At 47.0% G+C, this 17829-nt stretch overlaps 1 protein-coding gene across 9 annotated transcripts in view; it reads right to left on the bottom strand.

The window, feature by feature from the left end:
* EXTL3 (exostosin like glycosyltransferase 3) overlaps positions 1 to 17829 on the bottom strand; it is a 136245-nt gene that overhangs the window by 19826 nt on the left and 98590 nt on the right. For all 9 annotated transcript variants that reach the window (XM_085218282.1, XM_085218278.1, XM_085218279.1 and 6 more), the window contains 2 exons: positions 14045 to 14168; positions 7740 to 10312 (listed from right to left, as the gene is read on the bottom strand). In XM_085218282.1, coding sequence (XP_085074408.1) covers positions 7740 to 9887 — 2148 coding nt within the window. In that variant the 5' untranslated portion in view covers positions 9888 to 10312; positions 14045 to 14168. The remainder of the gene's footprint in view (positions 1 to 7739; positions 10313 to 14044; positions 14169 to 17829) is intronic.

The raw sequence follows: 17829 nt of genomic DNA, 5'->3' as shown, positions 1-17829 counted from the left end.
GAGAATAGAGTCAGGATATCACCCTGACAGTGGTCAAACAAAGAGGAAAGGAAGTTTCAGCAGACAGGCCATCTGAGATAAATGCTGTCTCACTGATGTGGCAGGGCCATCTGTAACCAACAGGATTCCAGCCCTGTGTTGGTTTCTGAAGGTTCCCCCCTTGCTCATCTGCAGGGCTGGATGCTCATTCTCCAGGTACGCGCTACTGTGCAGACAAGCAGAGGGCGGCAGCAGCACCATCCCTTCTTTCCTAAACTTCAATTAAAGCATGAAAGAAAATCAGGGGGGAAACAAAGGCTTTCATCAAGAGGCTGTGAATGCATTACTTAGAAATAGATGGTTGGGATAAATGCAGGCAACCATAACCACCAACAACCCACAGTATGGGCTAGGAATTAAGGACCTCTTTGTGTTAGAAATTACAAAGTTCACATTAATTAGGTATAATTAAAAACAATTCCTTTTTAAAATTCCCATAAACTGAACTTAATTATCACCAGTGTTTTGAAACCACTGTACTTTGTCACCCACATTCACAGCAAGAGGAAAATGAGCATTCTTACAGAGTTATCTAGCTCACAGCTGCTACACTTGCAGAAAAATGCTTTTGTTTTGTTCCCTGTAAGGTTTCTTCCACAGTAAAGATGGTAGTGCAGACACTCCAGACTCAAGGCAGTCTGGGAAACCCAAAATTTAGATGTTCCATGTCAAACTTTTTTCACTGGGCTAACACAGATCTGTAGTGAAACAGGTTACAGTGGTCAGGCAAATAAATTGCAGCCTTTGGTTCAGAACTCAGCTCCTCCATCACCTTTCTGCTTACTGAATGGTTTCACAAGATGGGCTTCTTCCTCTAGCATTGCTGGAAGGAGCCGGATGCTTTTTGGGAGGTGAAAAGCTCCATATTCACAGCACAGAAAGGAGAGCCATCATACTTCATCACTAACTACAGAGTTGGCTTGCAAGAAAATTGAAGAAAAAGCAACCATCAGACAGAGAAGGGAGAGCAGCGTCAGATTTCTTGTGGGAAAAGGACTACAGGTGTCCAGAAGATGAATAGTACTGCAGCTGCTGTGCTACTGCCAGCCCACTGGTAAATTTGGGAACAAGGAACCACTTCGTGGGAATAAGGAACCATCTCCTGACTGGAGGATGCAACACCGTGGGCTGGGCTCTGAAGACGTTTACAAGCTTTCCCATGTAAGAAGCATCTGATTACACACACAGTTGTCTTCAGCAATGACTCCTTTCCTTGGTTTTCCTTGGCTCAAAGCAAGGGCCTTTCTTTCTTCTGGTTACCAACCCCATTTGCTGCATCCTAAGCCAAGGGAATCCCAAGGCAGACCGCTGTATCATTTTGTCCATGGAAATGCTCCTGGCACACAGGAGAACTAAGCACTGGGTTGAGGCAATAGCAGTGGTGCACTGCAAGGCTGTCTGAGTTAATATTCAGTGTGCAAATCCCCGAGAGGCCCGAGCTGCTTGTTACATTATCAGCACACGGTCACGCCTCGCTGCTCCCCTGCTTCGGCCCCAGAGTGACAAGCATCTGGGTTTTAGCAGCACAGGTAAACTAAGCAGCCAATTTGTTGCTGGGATATGGTGAAAGTATAGAGAGAGACAGCAAACTCCTGGGGATCTGAAGGCTCACCGGGCTCCTCAGGCAGGCAGCAGGTGGTGCTACACGCCTGGCAGCGGCACGGACACAGCCAGCAAACACACAGCTGCCGTGCAAGTCTGCGCTTTGCAAGAGCCACAGCATGTCCCCAGCAGAAAGGGACCCGCAGGGATCACCAAGGTCAAGCCCTGGCTCTGCACAGCACCACCCAAACCCTATGGCTGAGTGAGGTGTCCCAGCGTTCCCTGAGCTCCAGCGCTGGGGCCAGGCCCACTGCCCTCACTCCTCTCCCTCACTCCTCCTTGTGAGGTGCCATGACGAGCTGCAGGCCGCCATGAGGCCTCCCCTCAGTCTCTTCTGGGCCAAACAAAGCTGCTCCTCATCCGTCTTGCCCTCTAGACACTTCACAATACTTGCAGCCTTCTTGCAAAGCTCTAACAAAGCAAAAGGACATGTGGCATTTCCCCCTGGCTCCTGATTCACTCAAGGGCCAGCACAACCCAACAGGTCTGCAAGGCATCAATGCTTTTGGATTTGAATTCTTCCAAAGATTATTCCTTCTTAAACAAGCTGCTAAATTGAATAAGCTTGCCCAGCCGACCACCAAGCCAGCAGAAAAGGACGTGACACCACTGGGACAGGCTGCAGAGATCAAAGCTTGCTGCTTATTCTGCAACAAAACTCTAAGGAAAGGATTAGTCACTGCCAACAGCCACAGTAGCTGGCCTTGGCAGTGAACCCAGTCAAATTGCTCATAAATGCCTACAAGCAAACACCTCCTAACCCTGAGGAAAAGGAGAAAACGAGCTGCTGCAGGGCTTTTCCAGCCTTGACTCCGTTGCTGAAGGACCACAGAAATGGAAGTCAGAGACTCAGGCTATGAGTTCTTACAACGTGAGCACAGATTATGGATAAACCACTTTGGGATGAATAAGCTTTAGACTATGGATTCATTGGTGTTCCACACACGATGCCAGCACCCCTCTGCAAAGGCTTCCAAAACAAAGTTGATCAAACATTGCCGGGACACAGGGAGAGCTGCTGCAGCACCTCAAAACAAAGTAAAACCATAACACACCTGGGTAACCGTGATCCAAAACCCCCTCCTGGCAACACTCCCAACTTCAGGTCAGTACCAAAACCTTGCCTAGCAGCTAGCAAAGGCTCATCTCACTCCTCTTCTGCCTCCAGCACACCCAATCTCCAGTGAAACCGGACGGTTCGGTAAGTTTGCATGCAGGTCACTGATGGTTCCCAAGCTGTCAGGTGTTGCCACTTCTCCCAGCTATGCATCCAAACCAACGGATATGAGAATGGGAATGTCAGCACTGAGCCAAGAGCAAAAAAGGATAAGATAAACAAAAGGCAATGCAGCCTGGAAATGGCAGTGTGTGGCAGACGCACTACTGTAAGCGATGCATGAAGCACTCATCCTCATGAAATCTTCCATCTTCTGTCTTTTCTGGGGTTGTTCAGAGCCCTTTGGCAAGCAGGGATGTGTGTGGCTGCGCTATGGCACAAAGCCCCCGGAGCCCAAAATCTCTCCCTGGGGCTGGGAAACTTAAAAATTAAGAGACCTTCTCATGAACTGAAGACAGAACATAAGTGCCAAAAACGCATCTTTGCTCAGTTTGAGGGACAGACCTGAAGATGCTGGAGTGGGATGGATGCAAATGCATAGATGGGGCCCAAGTCTTCTTTGTTTGCTTGTTTAAACTTGAGATTAAAACCAAATTTAGGGCCCTTCTGAGCTGAGTCCTCTCTTTCCCAACCTCCTCCAGACACAATGAGAAACGCAAGGAGGAAAAAGCATGCATCGAAGAGGGAAGGGAGGTGGAGTGCTCCGATTGCTTCCCTGCCTCAGGCTGCAGTCCTGGAGGCTTTTAGGCAAGTTTCTGAATGGGAAATGGAGAATTTAATTGCTGCATTGGAGGATCCGTGGCTGTTTTGAGTGCAAGCTGCTGCTGAGTTTAATCACCTCGCTGTTCGGGGCTTTGTGTTTTCTCTGCTGAACACCTGCAGCACTGGTAGCCTTCTGAAATACCTACTAAGTATGTTAAAATAAATTCCCTTCAAGTACCTTTGGCTGTCCAAACTCAACTCTTTGCTTTAGAGTTGTAGGATTAAAATGAGACCAGAAATAAGAATCCTGTCCCCTACCACAACCCATGTCCTGCTCAGAGCCACATGAAGACAGGCAGTGAGCTGCCTCCAAAGGATCTAAGAGCTGCTAAAACCATGCACTGGCTTCATTAAGCATCAGGACTGGGCAAACTGCTACACTACAGTTCTGAAGAGGAAGCACATGCATATTCCCTGCAGCCAGCAAAACCAGCACAACAGCACCAGAGCAGAATGCAGCAAGGTCTGAATCTTCTTGGGTGCACCTTATTGCCATTTATGTGGGCTGGGTGTGTGGTTTACTTGGTGTTTTGCTTCATTTGCTTCCTTTAACGTTTATTCACACGGGTGAAAAAGCTGCCAGGGAAATGCACAGCAACAAGTGAGCTTCTGTTGTCATCGCCTGGATGTCAGTTAGAAACCCTGAATGTGGAAAGGCTGAAAGAGGAGGCTGAAGTCTCCATCCCACGCCTGAACCGTGTCTTCTCCTTCATGACTTGTTCTTTGTCCTGCTGCTGGAAATCCTTCTGAGATTAATGTGTGTACACTATCTCACTCAAACCCCAGTGCAGTCTTTCCACCCGTTCAGAGCAGAAATTTAATGCAAGTCCCTTTTCCCTCTTACCTCACTCCAGGAGCACAGCTCCCAGGCAAGGTGTACAACAGCATCTTCAGCACTGCCATCCCACTTAGCAGGTGACATGGACAGGTTTCCATTCTTTGAAGATATTGTGACTGTCATAGATGTGCAGACATCTCGAGGGACAAGCAAACCACCAAGGTTACACAGCACGAGGTCACTGCGGTGTCACAGCTGCCAGGAGGGGCAAGCGAGGCTGAGATGTGGCTGTGGGCACAGCAGTGGTGATGCTCTGCAGGTTCTTCTGTTTGCCTAAGTTCTCCTAATGAAGTGCTACAGATGCAAACACTTGCAGAAAGGAAGCTTTTAAACCTGCACAAACAGAATACTCACTTGGAACCTTTGTGTTTTTCTGCTGCAGTGCTATTTAATGTGAGATAGGAACAACTTGCATAGCGCAAAGGCACTTCAAATTCGAGGGCAATCTACCTACATCTGTTCCAAGGGCAACCTTGAATGACTACACACACATCTTTACATTAAATTATATTTGCACCCTGTCACTTCAAGCCCAGTACAGAGCCAGAATCTTTTAATCGCAGGCTCCCATGCAGCTAAAGAATCTTACCCAGTAACTGATGTGATCAAAAGAAAACTATACCTAAATAAAAGATAAAACTGAAGAGAACAGATATATTCTGCAGCCCTGATAATCTCGTTTTTCACATAGAGGGTGGTGGGACACTGGACCAGGTTGCCCAAGGAGGCTGTGGATGCCCCATCCCTGCAGGCATTCAAGGCCAGGCTGGATGTGGCTCTGGGCAGCCTGGTCTGCTGGTTGGCAACCCTGCACATAGCAGGGGGTTGGAACTGAATGAGCATTGTGCTCCTTTTCAACCCAGGCTGTTCTATGGTTCCATGATTACCCATCGAAGTGTCAGAGATTGAACAGAGCCCCACTCGTTGCTCTTGCCAGCCCCGCAGGGAAACCATACAGTGGTGATTCTTTACACCCAAGCACAACCAAGCACTTCCAAGCATCAACCAAGCCTGCTGCTAGAGCCAAATGGTGGCAAAGCTTTGAGGGGCTCTTCCATGATCCACACATGGCTTTGTCTCTTTATACTGCAAATAGCCTCAATCATCTTGGCTGCAGGTGCTGTGCTCTGGGATCACAGTCAGGCAGTGCCTGCAGCCACCTCCATCGCAGTGGGGCTCCAAATCTGCCCTCAGCCACGTCTCTCCCCCCCAGCTTCCCTCTAAACTTTGTATTTAATCACAAAGCTCTGCACTGGTGCATTGCTGTTATACAAGGACAAAGCATTGCTTCAAGATCTGAGAGAATTGGATATTCCCCCATCAAAAGACATTTTTTCCCTGCAACAAAACGAAAGTCACAGCCCTGCAGCTGTTTTCAGCATCAGCAGCCTGGTCTATGGGAGATGTCCCTATGGCAGGGGTTGGGGCTGGCTGGGCTCTAAGCCCCCTGTCAACCCAAGCCACCTTGTGATTCTGTGATTCTACAACACCACATAGATGAGTACTTACAGGCTGCTAGCACGATTTAAGCAGACCAGGAGGCGGATATACAGGTTAGTGAGATGGATGTCTGGAAACTGCAAAGGGTTAAGGCTCTTATCAGAGACCCAGAAAACATGGCATTTAGAAAAACAGGAGAAAAAACACACCTGTCATCAGAGCAATATTGCTCGTTCTATAAAGACCTGACCGAAGCTTGCTGTGCTCCAGCCAAGTTCCAGAACTTGGCAACAAACGCACAGTTACCATCCAAAACCCCCAAATAGACATTTCTGGAGACATCTCCTTCTCTTGAGCCAAACGGCGCTGAACCATTCCAGGCTGCATACAAACCAAGCATGCAGCCAGTCCGTGTGTCTAAGTCCCTGAAAATCAAGTGGGACACCAACACCGTATTTGTACAAATGAGAGCAGAGGGGAAAAAAAAAAAAGTATTAATGTCCATCACCAAACATATTTTCCTTTCACTAATAACACCCATTAGCTCCTCCAAAGAGAACAATCCCTGTGCTTCGGCTCTGAAGGAACACAGAGTTTTTAAGCAGGCACAACGGAAAGATTTTACAGAATTCAAGCATTCAACAGGACTAATGTGAAAGATTACTTTGCAATTATCCAAGCAATTTTCTCTCCTCATTGTCCCTGGACCATAAGGGTTTTTTAAATGCGAGCAAAAGGATTTATTCACCACAATAATAATAAAACAAAATATGAAATCAATGAATCTCTTTGCATGAAGCATAAAGCTCACGTTGCTATTAAGTTTAGCAGCATCCTGTCACATAAAGCACACGCAGTTTGCGTACTTAAATACCATCCTCCCCTTTTATTTTTTCCTTCCCTAATTCCTAATGCATTATCCTTCCATTTGTCCTCCAAACACGACTGGATTCAAACAACACAGCGTTGCTTCTTATTAGAAGCGTTATGCTTGTTGTCTAAGAGTGCAGTTGGAGATTTACATTTAATACTGACCAATAACAGTGCTGAGATTACAGAGGAGCCCTAAAATAAAGAAATTAATATTAATTTGGGGAGAAGGAATTTCCTAAAAGTAACAGAGCCAATATGCAAGTGAGTAATTGGGCACCAGAAGGGACATCTGTCTTTGAAGCTCTTGCTTCTTCAGTGTGGCTGGGAAAGAAATCAGCCCACACCCAGCCCAAACCCACTGCAGCCTCTATAGCACAGACATTCACAGTCACACTGGCCTTGGCTTACGTGTTTCCCCATCCCTTGTAATACAAAGTGATAGATGTCTTTTGAGGCCCTTAACACCTGCACAGCACAGCTTCAGTTGGTCCCTCTCTTGTTTTCATGAAAGATTTATCCGGAAAAGCAGAGAAACAGTCCCTATTTAGCTATTTATAAAGTGCCACCTGTCCTCACAGTGTGACACTTCAACTCCTAAGCAAAGATTTTCAATAAAAAGGAACCCTTAGCTTTAAGCCCTGAGATTCCTATCAGGCTCCATACACTTATTGCTTCAAGAGCACCACATACCCAACACCTGCAAAGACCCCAATTTTTTACCATTTAGACTCCTACCTATCAGGTCCTGAATTGCACAAGCAGAAGGCTGCAGACTGATTTCTCATGACAGCAGTTCATCTCACCTGAATTTCAAACCAGCATTTGGAGAAGACAAGCCAAAGCATTCTCATGCAAACACCTAAATGGGCCAGATGAGTCATGCCTTTCATCTCCCTGTTTTTTGCCACAGATAAAGAGGCCAGATCAGGTACAGACATCTCCAAGGCTGCAAGATGAATGCTGTCCCAGATGACTAAGCTGCACTGACGCACTTCAGAGCTGCCACAGCCAGCTTGAACGCACAAACCCCACCAGGAAGCGAGCCCATAACATCAATATCTTTCTTACCATGATTGGAACACCAATGTCTGGCCATAAGAGATCCTCAGAGGGAAGCTTGGGAGAGTTCCACACTACCACAACTTTATTTAAGTATGGGAGACCATTGAGCCTTTCTAGGGAGTTCATCAAAACTTCCTCCCGCTCATAAGTTAGCATCACCACTGTGAACTGCTCCCGGGGGACGTTGCCACCCAAAGCAGCCTGGAACTCCTTCCCAGAGCCGCCTGCTCCTCCACCTATGGGTCGAAATCCAGTCCCAGACCCTAAAAACTTCGCTTCCGATGGCAAAACAGGGTCAAAGGGAGTATAGGGAAAGAGGTGAAAAGGCCCCGGAGCGGAATTCCAATTCCTATAGATGTCCATTGCAGTGAGGGTGAAGTTGCGGAGATATTTGGGAGATGCATAGGGTGGTTCTGTTTCCACAGGCCCTAAGTCCAGGTCGCCGTTGTCTGCCATGTTGGGGTCTGTACCGGCAGCTTTGCCAGATCGGTGAGGAATCTCCACTGCAGTTTCTTCTCGGATAGGAGCAGCCGGGATTTGGATTCGAGTCCTTATGATAGCTAAGACTGTGCTGAACACGTTATCAGAGGTGGAGAAGTAAGTCTCCCACAAGAAGCGGCCCTGCCTCCTCATGGCAAGGAGATCGTTGTCAGAAATGCTTCTCAGAAGAAAGTGCACTTCTGTGATACGTGGCTTTGGTATGACTAAGGCTGCCTCGTTCCACCGGATCACGTCGTTGTAGGGTAGCTGGACTTGCTCTCCAAGAACCACCGGGATGGCTCCGACTTCCAGAGCCTCAAACAGTCTCATGGCACACCCAGCAGAGATCACTAACCGGGTGTCCCCAGGGGTGATTATCAGTGCAAAAGTAGATAGCTTCAGTAGCTCTAGTCTGTCGTCCCTTTCTCCACACAGAGCCCACTCAGTGGGCAGACTCGCCTTAGGCTGGTTCTTACATGTGAACTCCACCAAAACAAAGTCCAGCTTGCTGTCCTGAACAGCCTTCAGGGTGGTGATAATGCGATCATCGTAGTCAGCCGGGGCGTTGCCTTCTATCTCCTCTTCGAAAGAGCGAACTTCTTGCAAGCTAGATCTGAGAGACTCAATCTTCTCCCCCTGGAAACTAAACAGATATTTACGCTTGACTGGCACCTGGGGTGGGATTTCTAGGAAGTTAGGTTCAGACATAGCATGGACCAGAGGTGACACCACAATATCAAACCCCGGTCGATACTGCACATCATAAAACGTAGACTGGGCAAGCATGGCACGCCCCGTGCTGATGTTGTAAAGAAAGTTCTGAGTTTCTGATTTCCTTGACAAATTGATGATGAGATGGTTATGTCCATCAGTCCTCCAGTATGGCAAAGAGTGCAACTGTTGCTCTAGTTCAGTAGGTTTTGGCATTACGGGCTCTTGCATTTCCCCCACTAAAATTATATACACACAAGCAATATTTGCATTCTCAGTAACATAAACATTAGTTCTGACAGTCGCCTCAAAGGCTTGTTTAATTAAAGGGTCTAAGGAACTACCAAAAGGGTAATCGTCACTGTTGTAGACATAGACTGGAAAGCCAGATGTCAGCGGGCACCGCGAGTAGTCAAAACAATTGTGCAGCCTGCAGTTCCGATTGGATTTTGGCAGGGGAAAGGTCGCATCGTCTTTGTCTGGCAGCAGCCGGATTGGCAAGGAGAGCTTTGGCTGGTTCTGAGCCATCAGTTCTTTGTAGAAATGCTCAGTCTGGCTGATGACGTTCTTCAGCTGCAGCAGGTCCTGCTTGGCATTCTCGATGCTCTTTTTGCAAGCCTCAATCTTCAAGTTGAGCTTGGCAATCTCACTGTTGAGCTCTTGCCGCTTGGCCTCCAGCTGCAGCAGCTCCTCGCTGACCGACTCGCGGATGCGGCACAGGTCTTGCACGTGCTTCACCTCGCACAGCTCATTGCCAGTCCGAGGGCCAAAGATGCGCTTGCCGGCATCATCTGCGTCATCGATGGTCGTCAGGTAGTAGTGCCCGATAAGGGGAAAAAAGACAAGGATGACAAAGAGGATGAAACTCAGCCAGGTAAGCCGGATCCGACTGGACCACCTCAACAACCACGGCTGGCCTCCGTTCCCCACTCCCCCATTTCGCAACATCGTATATCCAGTCATGAGTTCAACAGTCACCGCATGCCCAGTCACGTTGGATCAGTAGCCATAACCAAAAGAGTTTGGATAGCAAGTCTCTACAAAGAAACGTTACTGTGCCTGCTTAATGAGAAGCCAATAAAACGGGAATTTCATCTTGTTGTGACAACGGCTCCTCGGTTGGACTTGACGTTGCCCACGCTCTGCCCACCCGTGGTCTGCAGGTAACCTGCTGGAAGTGTCACAGCCTTCTCATGGTGACTCAAAGACTCCACCAGCAGAGGAAAAGCACGATGGGATCAAGGCAAACTCTACCGCTGCTCTCGACATCCTGCATTATCATCATCCAATGAATATGCAGAGGCACCAGCCATTGTGGAGAACGAGCCAGAAGAGACTCGTACCAACGTCGGGCTCATCACTGCTGTGTGGCTGATGCTCTGCTGTTCCTACAAGAGAACAATCACATATTCAGACAACGCAAACAAAACGGCCCCACAGCGACCTGAGACACTGCTAGTTTTTAAAACCAGCTGTCCTCTCTACAAAAGAGCAACCTTTGTGCATGTTTAGCACCTCTGGGGCTAACAGCAGTAAATCTGAGAAAGTGATGGGATTCATTAGGTCCGGACACGTGGCCTTCTCTGAGCACTCTGTTTTTCATTAAGGTTGCACGCTTCAGTGGCCAGATCAGAAAATCACAGCCCCTGGTTTCCTACTTCACCCACTGTCTTGCTGTGAAGCCTTGGAGAAGCTGCCTAACATCTGCAGGTCCCTACCCCCTTCTGTACTAAGTGGGGATATCAATGTACCCCTGCTCTCTCCACCCCCCTCTTAATGGCATGTGATTCTGAGACACAGCAGAGCTGTAAATTCATGCTGCATAACTGAGCATAATCACTCTTGTTCTGCTCTAATGACTAGAGCTGATAAGGAATTTTTAGACAAATTGTTTTCCTTTCCTTTCCTGCAGGAAAATTTTGATTCGTTGCGACAGAAAGTTTAAAGACCACATACTCAGTGTTGGCTATGACATCTCTGCAGGCTCACTGCACATGGGAGAAAACTTCTGGCCAAGACTGGAAAAAGGTGCCTGTCTACAGTGCCTGGCTAAGGCTCTGAACTAGCAGCAAGGGCATAAAACCCACCAAGGCCTTAAAACACAGGGATCTGACACATTCAGCACTCGGCCACATGCACGTGCTGCTATAAGAAATTCTCCCTGCCTTTTAATTAGCATCATTCAAGGTACCCACGTTTCTGGGATATTCTTTCATACATGGGAATTCCCATATCACTGATGAATGCAGTGCTGGGCTGTACAGCACTGTCCTGCACAGCCTCATGAGAAGCTTATTCATTTCCACTTCAATTTTTAATTAGAGGAAAGTCATCTACATTGCTGATGGTCATTTTTCACTAAAACTCTCATTCATACTCCTCTCATTTACTCATTTGAGAATCGGCAGAAAGAAGACAGGGACGCAAATTGCAGGTACGAGAGGGCTAAAGCAAAACAGAAGCTCACCTTAAAGAAGCAGAGAATGAATAAATTTCAGCATAGTACACAAATGTATTGGAAAAACGAAGTGAACATTTGATTTTAAGCAGAAAAAAATGGTAACTAAAGGGAAGCAAGTGGGCTAACAGTGCACAGCTCCTAGGTCTGTTTTGTTACAAGGCGATTTGTTTGTGGTAATGTAATGCTGTAGACTAAATGAGAATCCTCCCCCAAACTGGACCTGCAAGTGGGAGATGCACAGTAGTTAAAAATTAGAGCAGCTTTTAAATTCATCACATTGCCTGGCAAACGACACTGGTGTAAATCTCAGAAAGCCAGGAGGATAAAAGGACTAAAAAGTCAGGAAAAGGCAAAATCAGCTTTCTCAGACCTTGGCAGCGCTGTCAGTGAGGGCAGATGGGGGAGGCTTGGGCTCTCTTGGCAGAACATTTTAATGCTCTTCTCTGTACAGCATCCTCCATTTGCCTGGGCTGAGAGTGGCTGGTGATGAATGTAAATCCCCAGCTCTTCTGCACGAGGCTGTCAGTCAGACACGGGAAGCCCTGGCAGTAGCAGCACGCTTGCATTGTGCCGCTGGGACCGCTGCTATACAACAGAAGGGTTTTAGCATGCACCAGTGTACAAAGCAGCTGACTGAGGGAGGCAAAAAAAAAAAAAAAAGGTTTTAAAGCCTGTATTTTATTTTTAAGCTCTTCTCAGGAAAGGAAGCTCTTGTTGGTACTGTCCCTGCATGCAGTCGGTCAGTCCCTGCAATTTCAACGCTGTCTCAAAGGGGTTGCAAAGATCCTAGAATTGCAAACACTTGTCTGCAAACAGCTGGCCAGGAGATGAGAGTTGCTCTATTAACGCTTCTGAGAGAAAAGCCAAAGCACATGCTCACTGGAACACCTGCAAAGCTAAGAAACAGCTCAACTTCAAGGTATGCACGGGAAAACAAGGTCCGCTGTTTCTTCTTTGGGGATGACACTGGGGTGAACACAGTTAAATCCTGCATGGTGCTGAGACAATACAGGAACAAGGGAACACAAATGTGACCAAAAAATGGCAGAGGAGGTGTGTGCATGTGCTTCTTCTGACTGGCCAGAGAAAAACATGGCCCCACTTTGGCAGCCCCAAAGACCATCAGTTTAGACTGCATCTAAACCTTGTTCCATTTTAGCAGCACTGCCTATTTACAAGCTCCAAACAGCAATGAAGTGGCAAAGTGGACTCCCTAAAATGGCAACTGGTGTCCTTGGAAAGCTAAATCCAGGCCATCGCCCCACACATGATCCTCTGCAGCTGTTCTGCCATCTAATCCTTCCAGTGGCTCCTCTGCTCCCGCTCCTTCAGTAGGCACACAACAAACTTTATCCTCCTGGCCTAAAAACGAGGGCTGTGAATTTAAACAATCTGTGTGCTCAGAAACCTGAAGCTGACAAATGAACTCTGCTGTCAGCTCAGAAAAAACCACACAGGAGAGAGCGGAGGAGGCTGCAGAGGGATATGAAATGCAACATGCATGGCGTGGGATCAGTTAGAAGTATTGACTATCAGTATGAAATACGTGCTGGTGATAAAGAAAGCACTTTAGACACTCTTTCTGACTGTTCTTCATTACAAAGACTTCATTCCTCATCAACTAGAGAGAGCCTGGGGTTGTAACACAGCGCTTTTAATTTATTTTTTTTAAGTCCTAATAACGAAGTAAAAACTCAATCTGCTGTTTTACTAAAGGAGACTTCAGTGTTTTATTTAAAAGGAATAAGCTGCCCTGGTGAAAAAGATTGCTGATTTCCATAGCTCCCAAAAAGATGTTTGGGAGGAAGAGAAAGGTATCAGTTGCTGGGTTCTCCCTTCCAAGCACTATTTAATCCCAACTGAGTCCCACACTGAGAAACTCCTGTTGACATTTTAACACAACGCTGCTGCCTTATAGAGCTAATTACATACACAAAAAAAGAGGCAAAGAAGAGCTCTTGGGAAATCAGAAACTCAATAATTACCACAGCCTCTTCCCAAATGCCAATCTGACCGACTTCTTTGGCATGACATGCTTGCACGCTGCAGTTCCTTCTCCCACAGCACAGGGCTGCAAAACTAAACTGCTGTTCATGCATGCTGCCACATCTTTGTTCAAATCCAGGGATATTTTCGCAGTGGGTGTTTCTCTGTGCCAATGTAGTTACAGGAATATTTGGGGTTCTGCTTTTTGCATTTCTAGCAGAATGAGCCAGGCTGGGTGCTAGTGAAAGTCATTGCCCCCATGGCTCTGCAAGTGCTCAGTAACGAAAGCCCTTCTGCAGACACATGAGCAATCCTGCCCCTCCTATTTGTCCCTCCTTCTGTCCATCTTCCCATATAATATGAAATATTGTCTCCTTGTCAGCGTACCTGAGAAGAGAGTGGAAACTTTAAACTCACATTCCTCCAGAACATACCTAGAGGTAGATCACCATGCAGAGTATGGTGACACAGGTACAAATGACTGCAACAAGAAACCCAGGTGGAAAACCTACAGGGATCCTACGTCAGAGCTCCCAGACTCTGTGTGCACCTCTATTCATCCTCAGTCTCCTCCTGTCCCGCTGATAAGCCTGCAGAGTTATCACTGCAATGCTGTCACCAGAAACATCCCCCTGTGCTGGGGCTCTCTTTGAGGATGAACCTTGGTACCCACCTCTGTCATGCAGGTTCCCTCCTGATGAACTGTGAAAGTCAGGGTGCTGTGTTAGTGGCTTCTTTGCTTCTTTCCTCTGACTCGAACAGACAGTTCCTATTGCCAAATCCCTTTTTCACCAGCACTAAAAATGAAATCAAATAAAAATCACATTTTTTTTACAGCAGTAAAAAGGGTAAACCATTATCTTTCTGCTAAAGCAAGAAGATACAGCACATTGCCACCCTCCTTTCTTGGCAACAAGGAAGAACGTTTCCAGTGAAACGGAAAAGAAATGAACACAAAACAGCCCTCCAGCAACGATAGCTTTCAACTTCCTAATTCTAATAAAGAATAGGATTACACTCCAAATCTCCAATCACTTTTGGAACAGGAGCATTTAGAGGATTTTCCTCCAGCAATTGAACAAGGAAAGTAAATCTATTAGGTGCGTGCTTTAAGGTATGTTTGAGAACAAATCTTTAAAAGCAGCAGATGGAAAATTCACTCTGAAATGCTTTGCGTGCTGCAGCCTAAAGGATCATCACTGGGGATTTGTAGCATCTCAGGAGCTCACAGGTACAGAGAAATACTCCTAGGCAAAGATCAGAGCTGCAACACATAACCAGTAAAAGATCTTGTAATCTCTACATTTAGGGGATAAACTGCACCCTCTGCTTTATAAAGCTTTTATCCCAACCAAGAAAAGTTCCTGCCTCTGTGTGGAGCCAAACCTGCTTCCAGTCATGTTCCCTGCACACAGCAAAGTGGTTCTGGGCAAATACTCCCAGAGAACCCCTCAGTGTCCTCTCCAGGAAGTAATCCATAATAACTTGCTGTATTCCCCTTATATTCACAAAAGGGAAGCCAAACCACAGGCACAGGGTTCCTTGATGCTGGATTTTAGCTCAGCCACTTCACCAGGCTCTTACATGGTGTTTGGAGGCATTGTAGTGTCTGGAGGCAGAAAGACACTGCAGCTGATCTGCATAAAGGAAAGAAATGCAACCTAAACAGAAAACACAGGGATTTAGATAGAGGTATTTGGAGTAGTTCAGAAGTGGCACTCAAGGACAAAAATCCCTGGAGAGTAGCTTTCTAACCCTGTGTGGAACTCCTTGATGTTGGTCGTGGAGCCCCAGGTTCAGGATCAGACTTCCCCAAAAGCAATTTCCAGTTCTAAGTGGAAAGGGCAAGAAAATCTGGAAGAAGAATCAACAGCCAACTAACCCCAACAGGCAAGTCCCCACAAAATAGCCTGGCTTGTACTTCAGCTGATGCTTTTGAGAGCTTATGACTGATGAATGGGGAAAATGAACCCCAGAAGAGAACCAAGATGTGTAAGTAAAACCAAGTGTTGTTGTCTCAAGGTCATCATCACAGGAAGGAAATGAAGAAAAGGAGAGGGAGAGCTGGGATAAGTGTGGCGGACAGCTGGGAAAGGAAAGAAGGACCAAAAGGGTTACGGCTCCTACTAATGATTCCTTGCAATCCCAAATCCCCCCCCAGTCAAATCTTCCAGGGCCCCAGCATCAGCAGAAGGAACAAGTACACAGCCACTACCTGCTTCAACAAAGCTAGTCCCTTTGATAGGGGGCAAAAAGACATTCACAACTCAGGCTCGGAGACTTCCAGCAGGTCCTCTCCAACCAAACCTACTGCATGACAACTTGTCCAAGGTCACTACAGAGCCTGTGCCAGCTCAGGATTCAATACATATCTAACTGTCCAGTCTGAAAAACAGTCCACCTTCCAGCCTGCCTTCTTCCACTGCTTTCCTTCTCCAGGACCTTCCTGCTTTTTGCATAATGCATTGTGCAATCTACTTTACATATAGAGCTTTTAGTTCTTAGATTTATTATTTAGTGTTGTTTTCCGGTAGTAAAGCAGGAGTATTGTTTTATGTATTCTTGCAGGCTGCACACGAGCACTTCTCTCTACAAAGAAGTACACAGCTTACAAGTGAATCCTTTTATGTTCTGCAGCACTGAACGGCAGAACAACCTGAACACAAAGCTCTTCAACTTCCCAGTCTCTGAGCAAGAAATCACAGGGCAGAGCTTTACAAGGAACCTGGTAAATACAGGCAGTCAGAGTGGCTGGTGTTGTACTGCTTTCTCTGCTCCCACTTATAAAGTTATAAAAGATTTTTGGGCACCTGGGAAGCAAACTGAGGAAGCAGCTACCTTGCTCCATCACATGCACAACCTGCATGAGGAGTAGTTGCATGGCTACTATTTTGTTTTTTGTTTCTTTGTTGCTGAAAGGGATAAATTAGGTGTGGGAGGAGGAGAAGGCTATTTCTGCTTTTACCTTGAAGCAATGAATGAACAGGAACTGTCTGGAGGTAAAACCACAGCGAAGAGCCGGGCTCTTCAGAGAGAAGCACACAGAGGTGAGCTGCAGGCAGGAGGAATGGGCAGCTGTTCCCAATGCTGGCTGTGAGACAGCTCCAGCACTCAGGATTCACTGTGGCTTTGAGCCCCAGGTAGCTGCGGCACTTTATTTTCCCCAGGGCTGAAATAAAAGCCTCTCTCACCTCCCTGAACACCACCAGTGCTGCCTCCTTGGCAGCAAACAAGCACACAATGGAATTCAGGCTCCTGATCTCAAATAGAAATGCTTCAAGTTGTAATTAAGCACAATTTTCAACTTCTTCATCCTGGTTAAGTTATAAGAAAAAGGCAATATTGCCTGAAAAGCACAGAAACACAGTATTTAACATCACCTCACTCAGCAGGGAGGGCCACATCCCATCCCAAAGGAAATTTTGTAAAGTTGTCCCATTTTTTGCATGCAGGGTGGAGGCAGCATCTCCACAGAAGGGCTCTGAAGGAGGTCTCCCCACTTCTATCCGTGCTGCCATACACATCTCTCAGCAGCCTCTTCCCTTCTCCCAGAGAGGCCTCTGATGCACGGGGCGGGCAGCCCAGCAGCAAGCTGATGGCCTACTGCACTTTTTGGAGATTGTTTCATCGCCACAGAAGTGGAGACCGCTCTGTTTCAGACAGCCTGATCAATCATGCCAAATAACTAAATTACCCGACGCGCTGTAATCACCCATATTTATACAGCAGGCAGATTCTTATCCGACACAGTTCATTACGAGGCAAACGAGAAATTCAGATGCACAAACACAACTATTGCCAGCACTCTATTAATTTCAGCTCGATTCAAATAGGGTCCCTGTGGGTAACAAACCCGTTTCTCAATACCAGACACTCCAGTCACACATTCCCAATTAGGCAAGGGACATTAAATGCCTTTCTAGTGCATTCACAGGTGGATAACGCAGCAGGAACAGCGGTCCAACGAGTGAAGTATCTTTGCTGCCTGCAGAGGTTTCAGGAGAAAGATGTCACCAAATGACTGTGCCACCACCTCCACCGGGCTTGTTTGAACTCTGCCAGCATCCCAGTCATGCTGCCTTAGAATCATAGAGTGGCTAGGGTTGGAAGGGACCTCAAGGATCATGAAGCTCCAACCCCCTGCCACACGCAGGGCCACCAACCTCCACATTTCAGAGCAGCCCAGGCTGCCAGGGCCCCATCCAACTTGGCCTTCAACACCTCCAGGGATGGACGGGGCATCCACAGCCTCTCTGGGCAGCTGTTCCAGCACCTCACCACTCTCATATAAAGAACTTCCGCCTGATATCCAATTTAAATCTTTCCTCCTTGAGCTACCTTTGTCACACTGGTGGCACTTCTGCATGGGTAGACCTGGAACTACATATACCCACATACATTTGTTCAGATAGGAGAATGGAAATGCACTGTTCAGAGAAACTGAACTGGAGAAGTCAC

Source organism: Meleagris gallopavo, chromosome 2 (assembly GCF_905368555.1).
Source record: "Meleagris gallopavo chromosome 2, MGAL_WU_HG_1.1, whole genome shotgun sequence".
Taxonomy (NCBI): Eukaryota; Metazoa; Chordata; class Aves; order Galliformes; family Phasianidae; genus Meleagris; species Meleagris gallopavo.
This window is presented reverse-complemented; position numbering and strand designations above follow the sequence as displayed.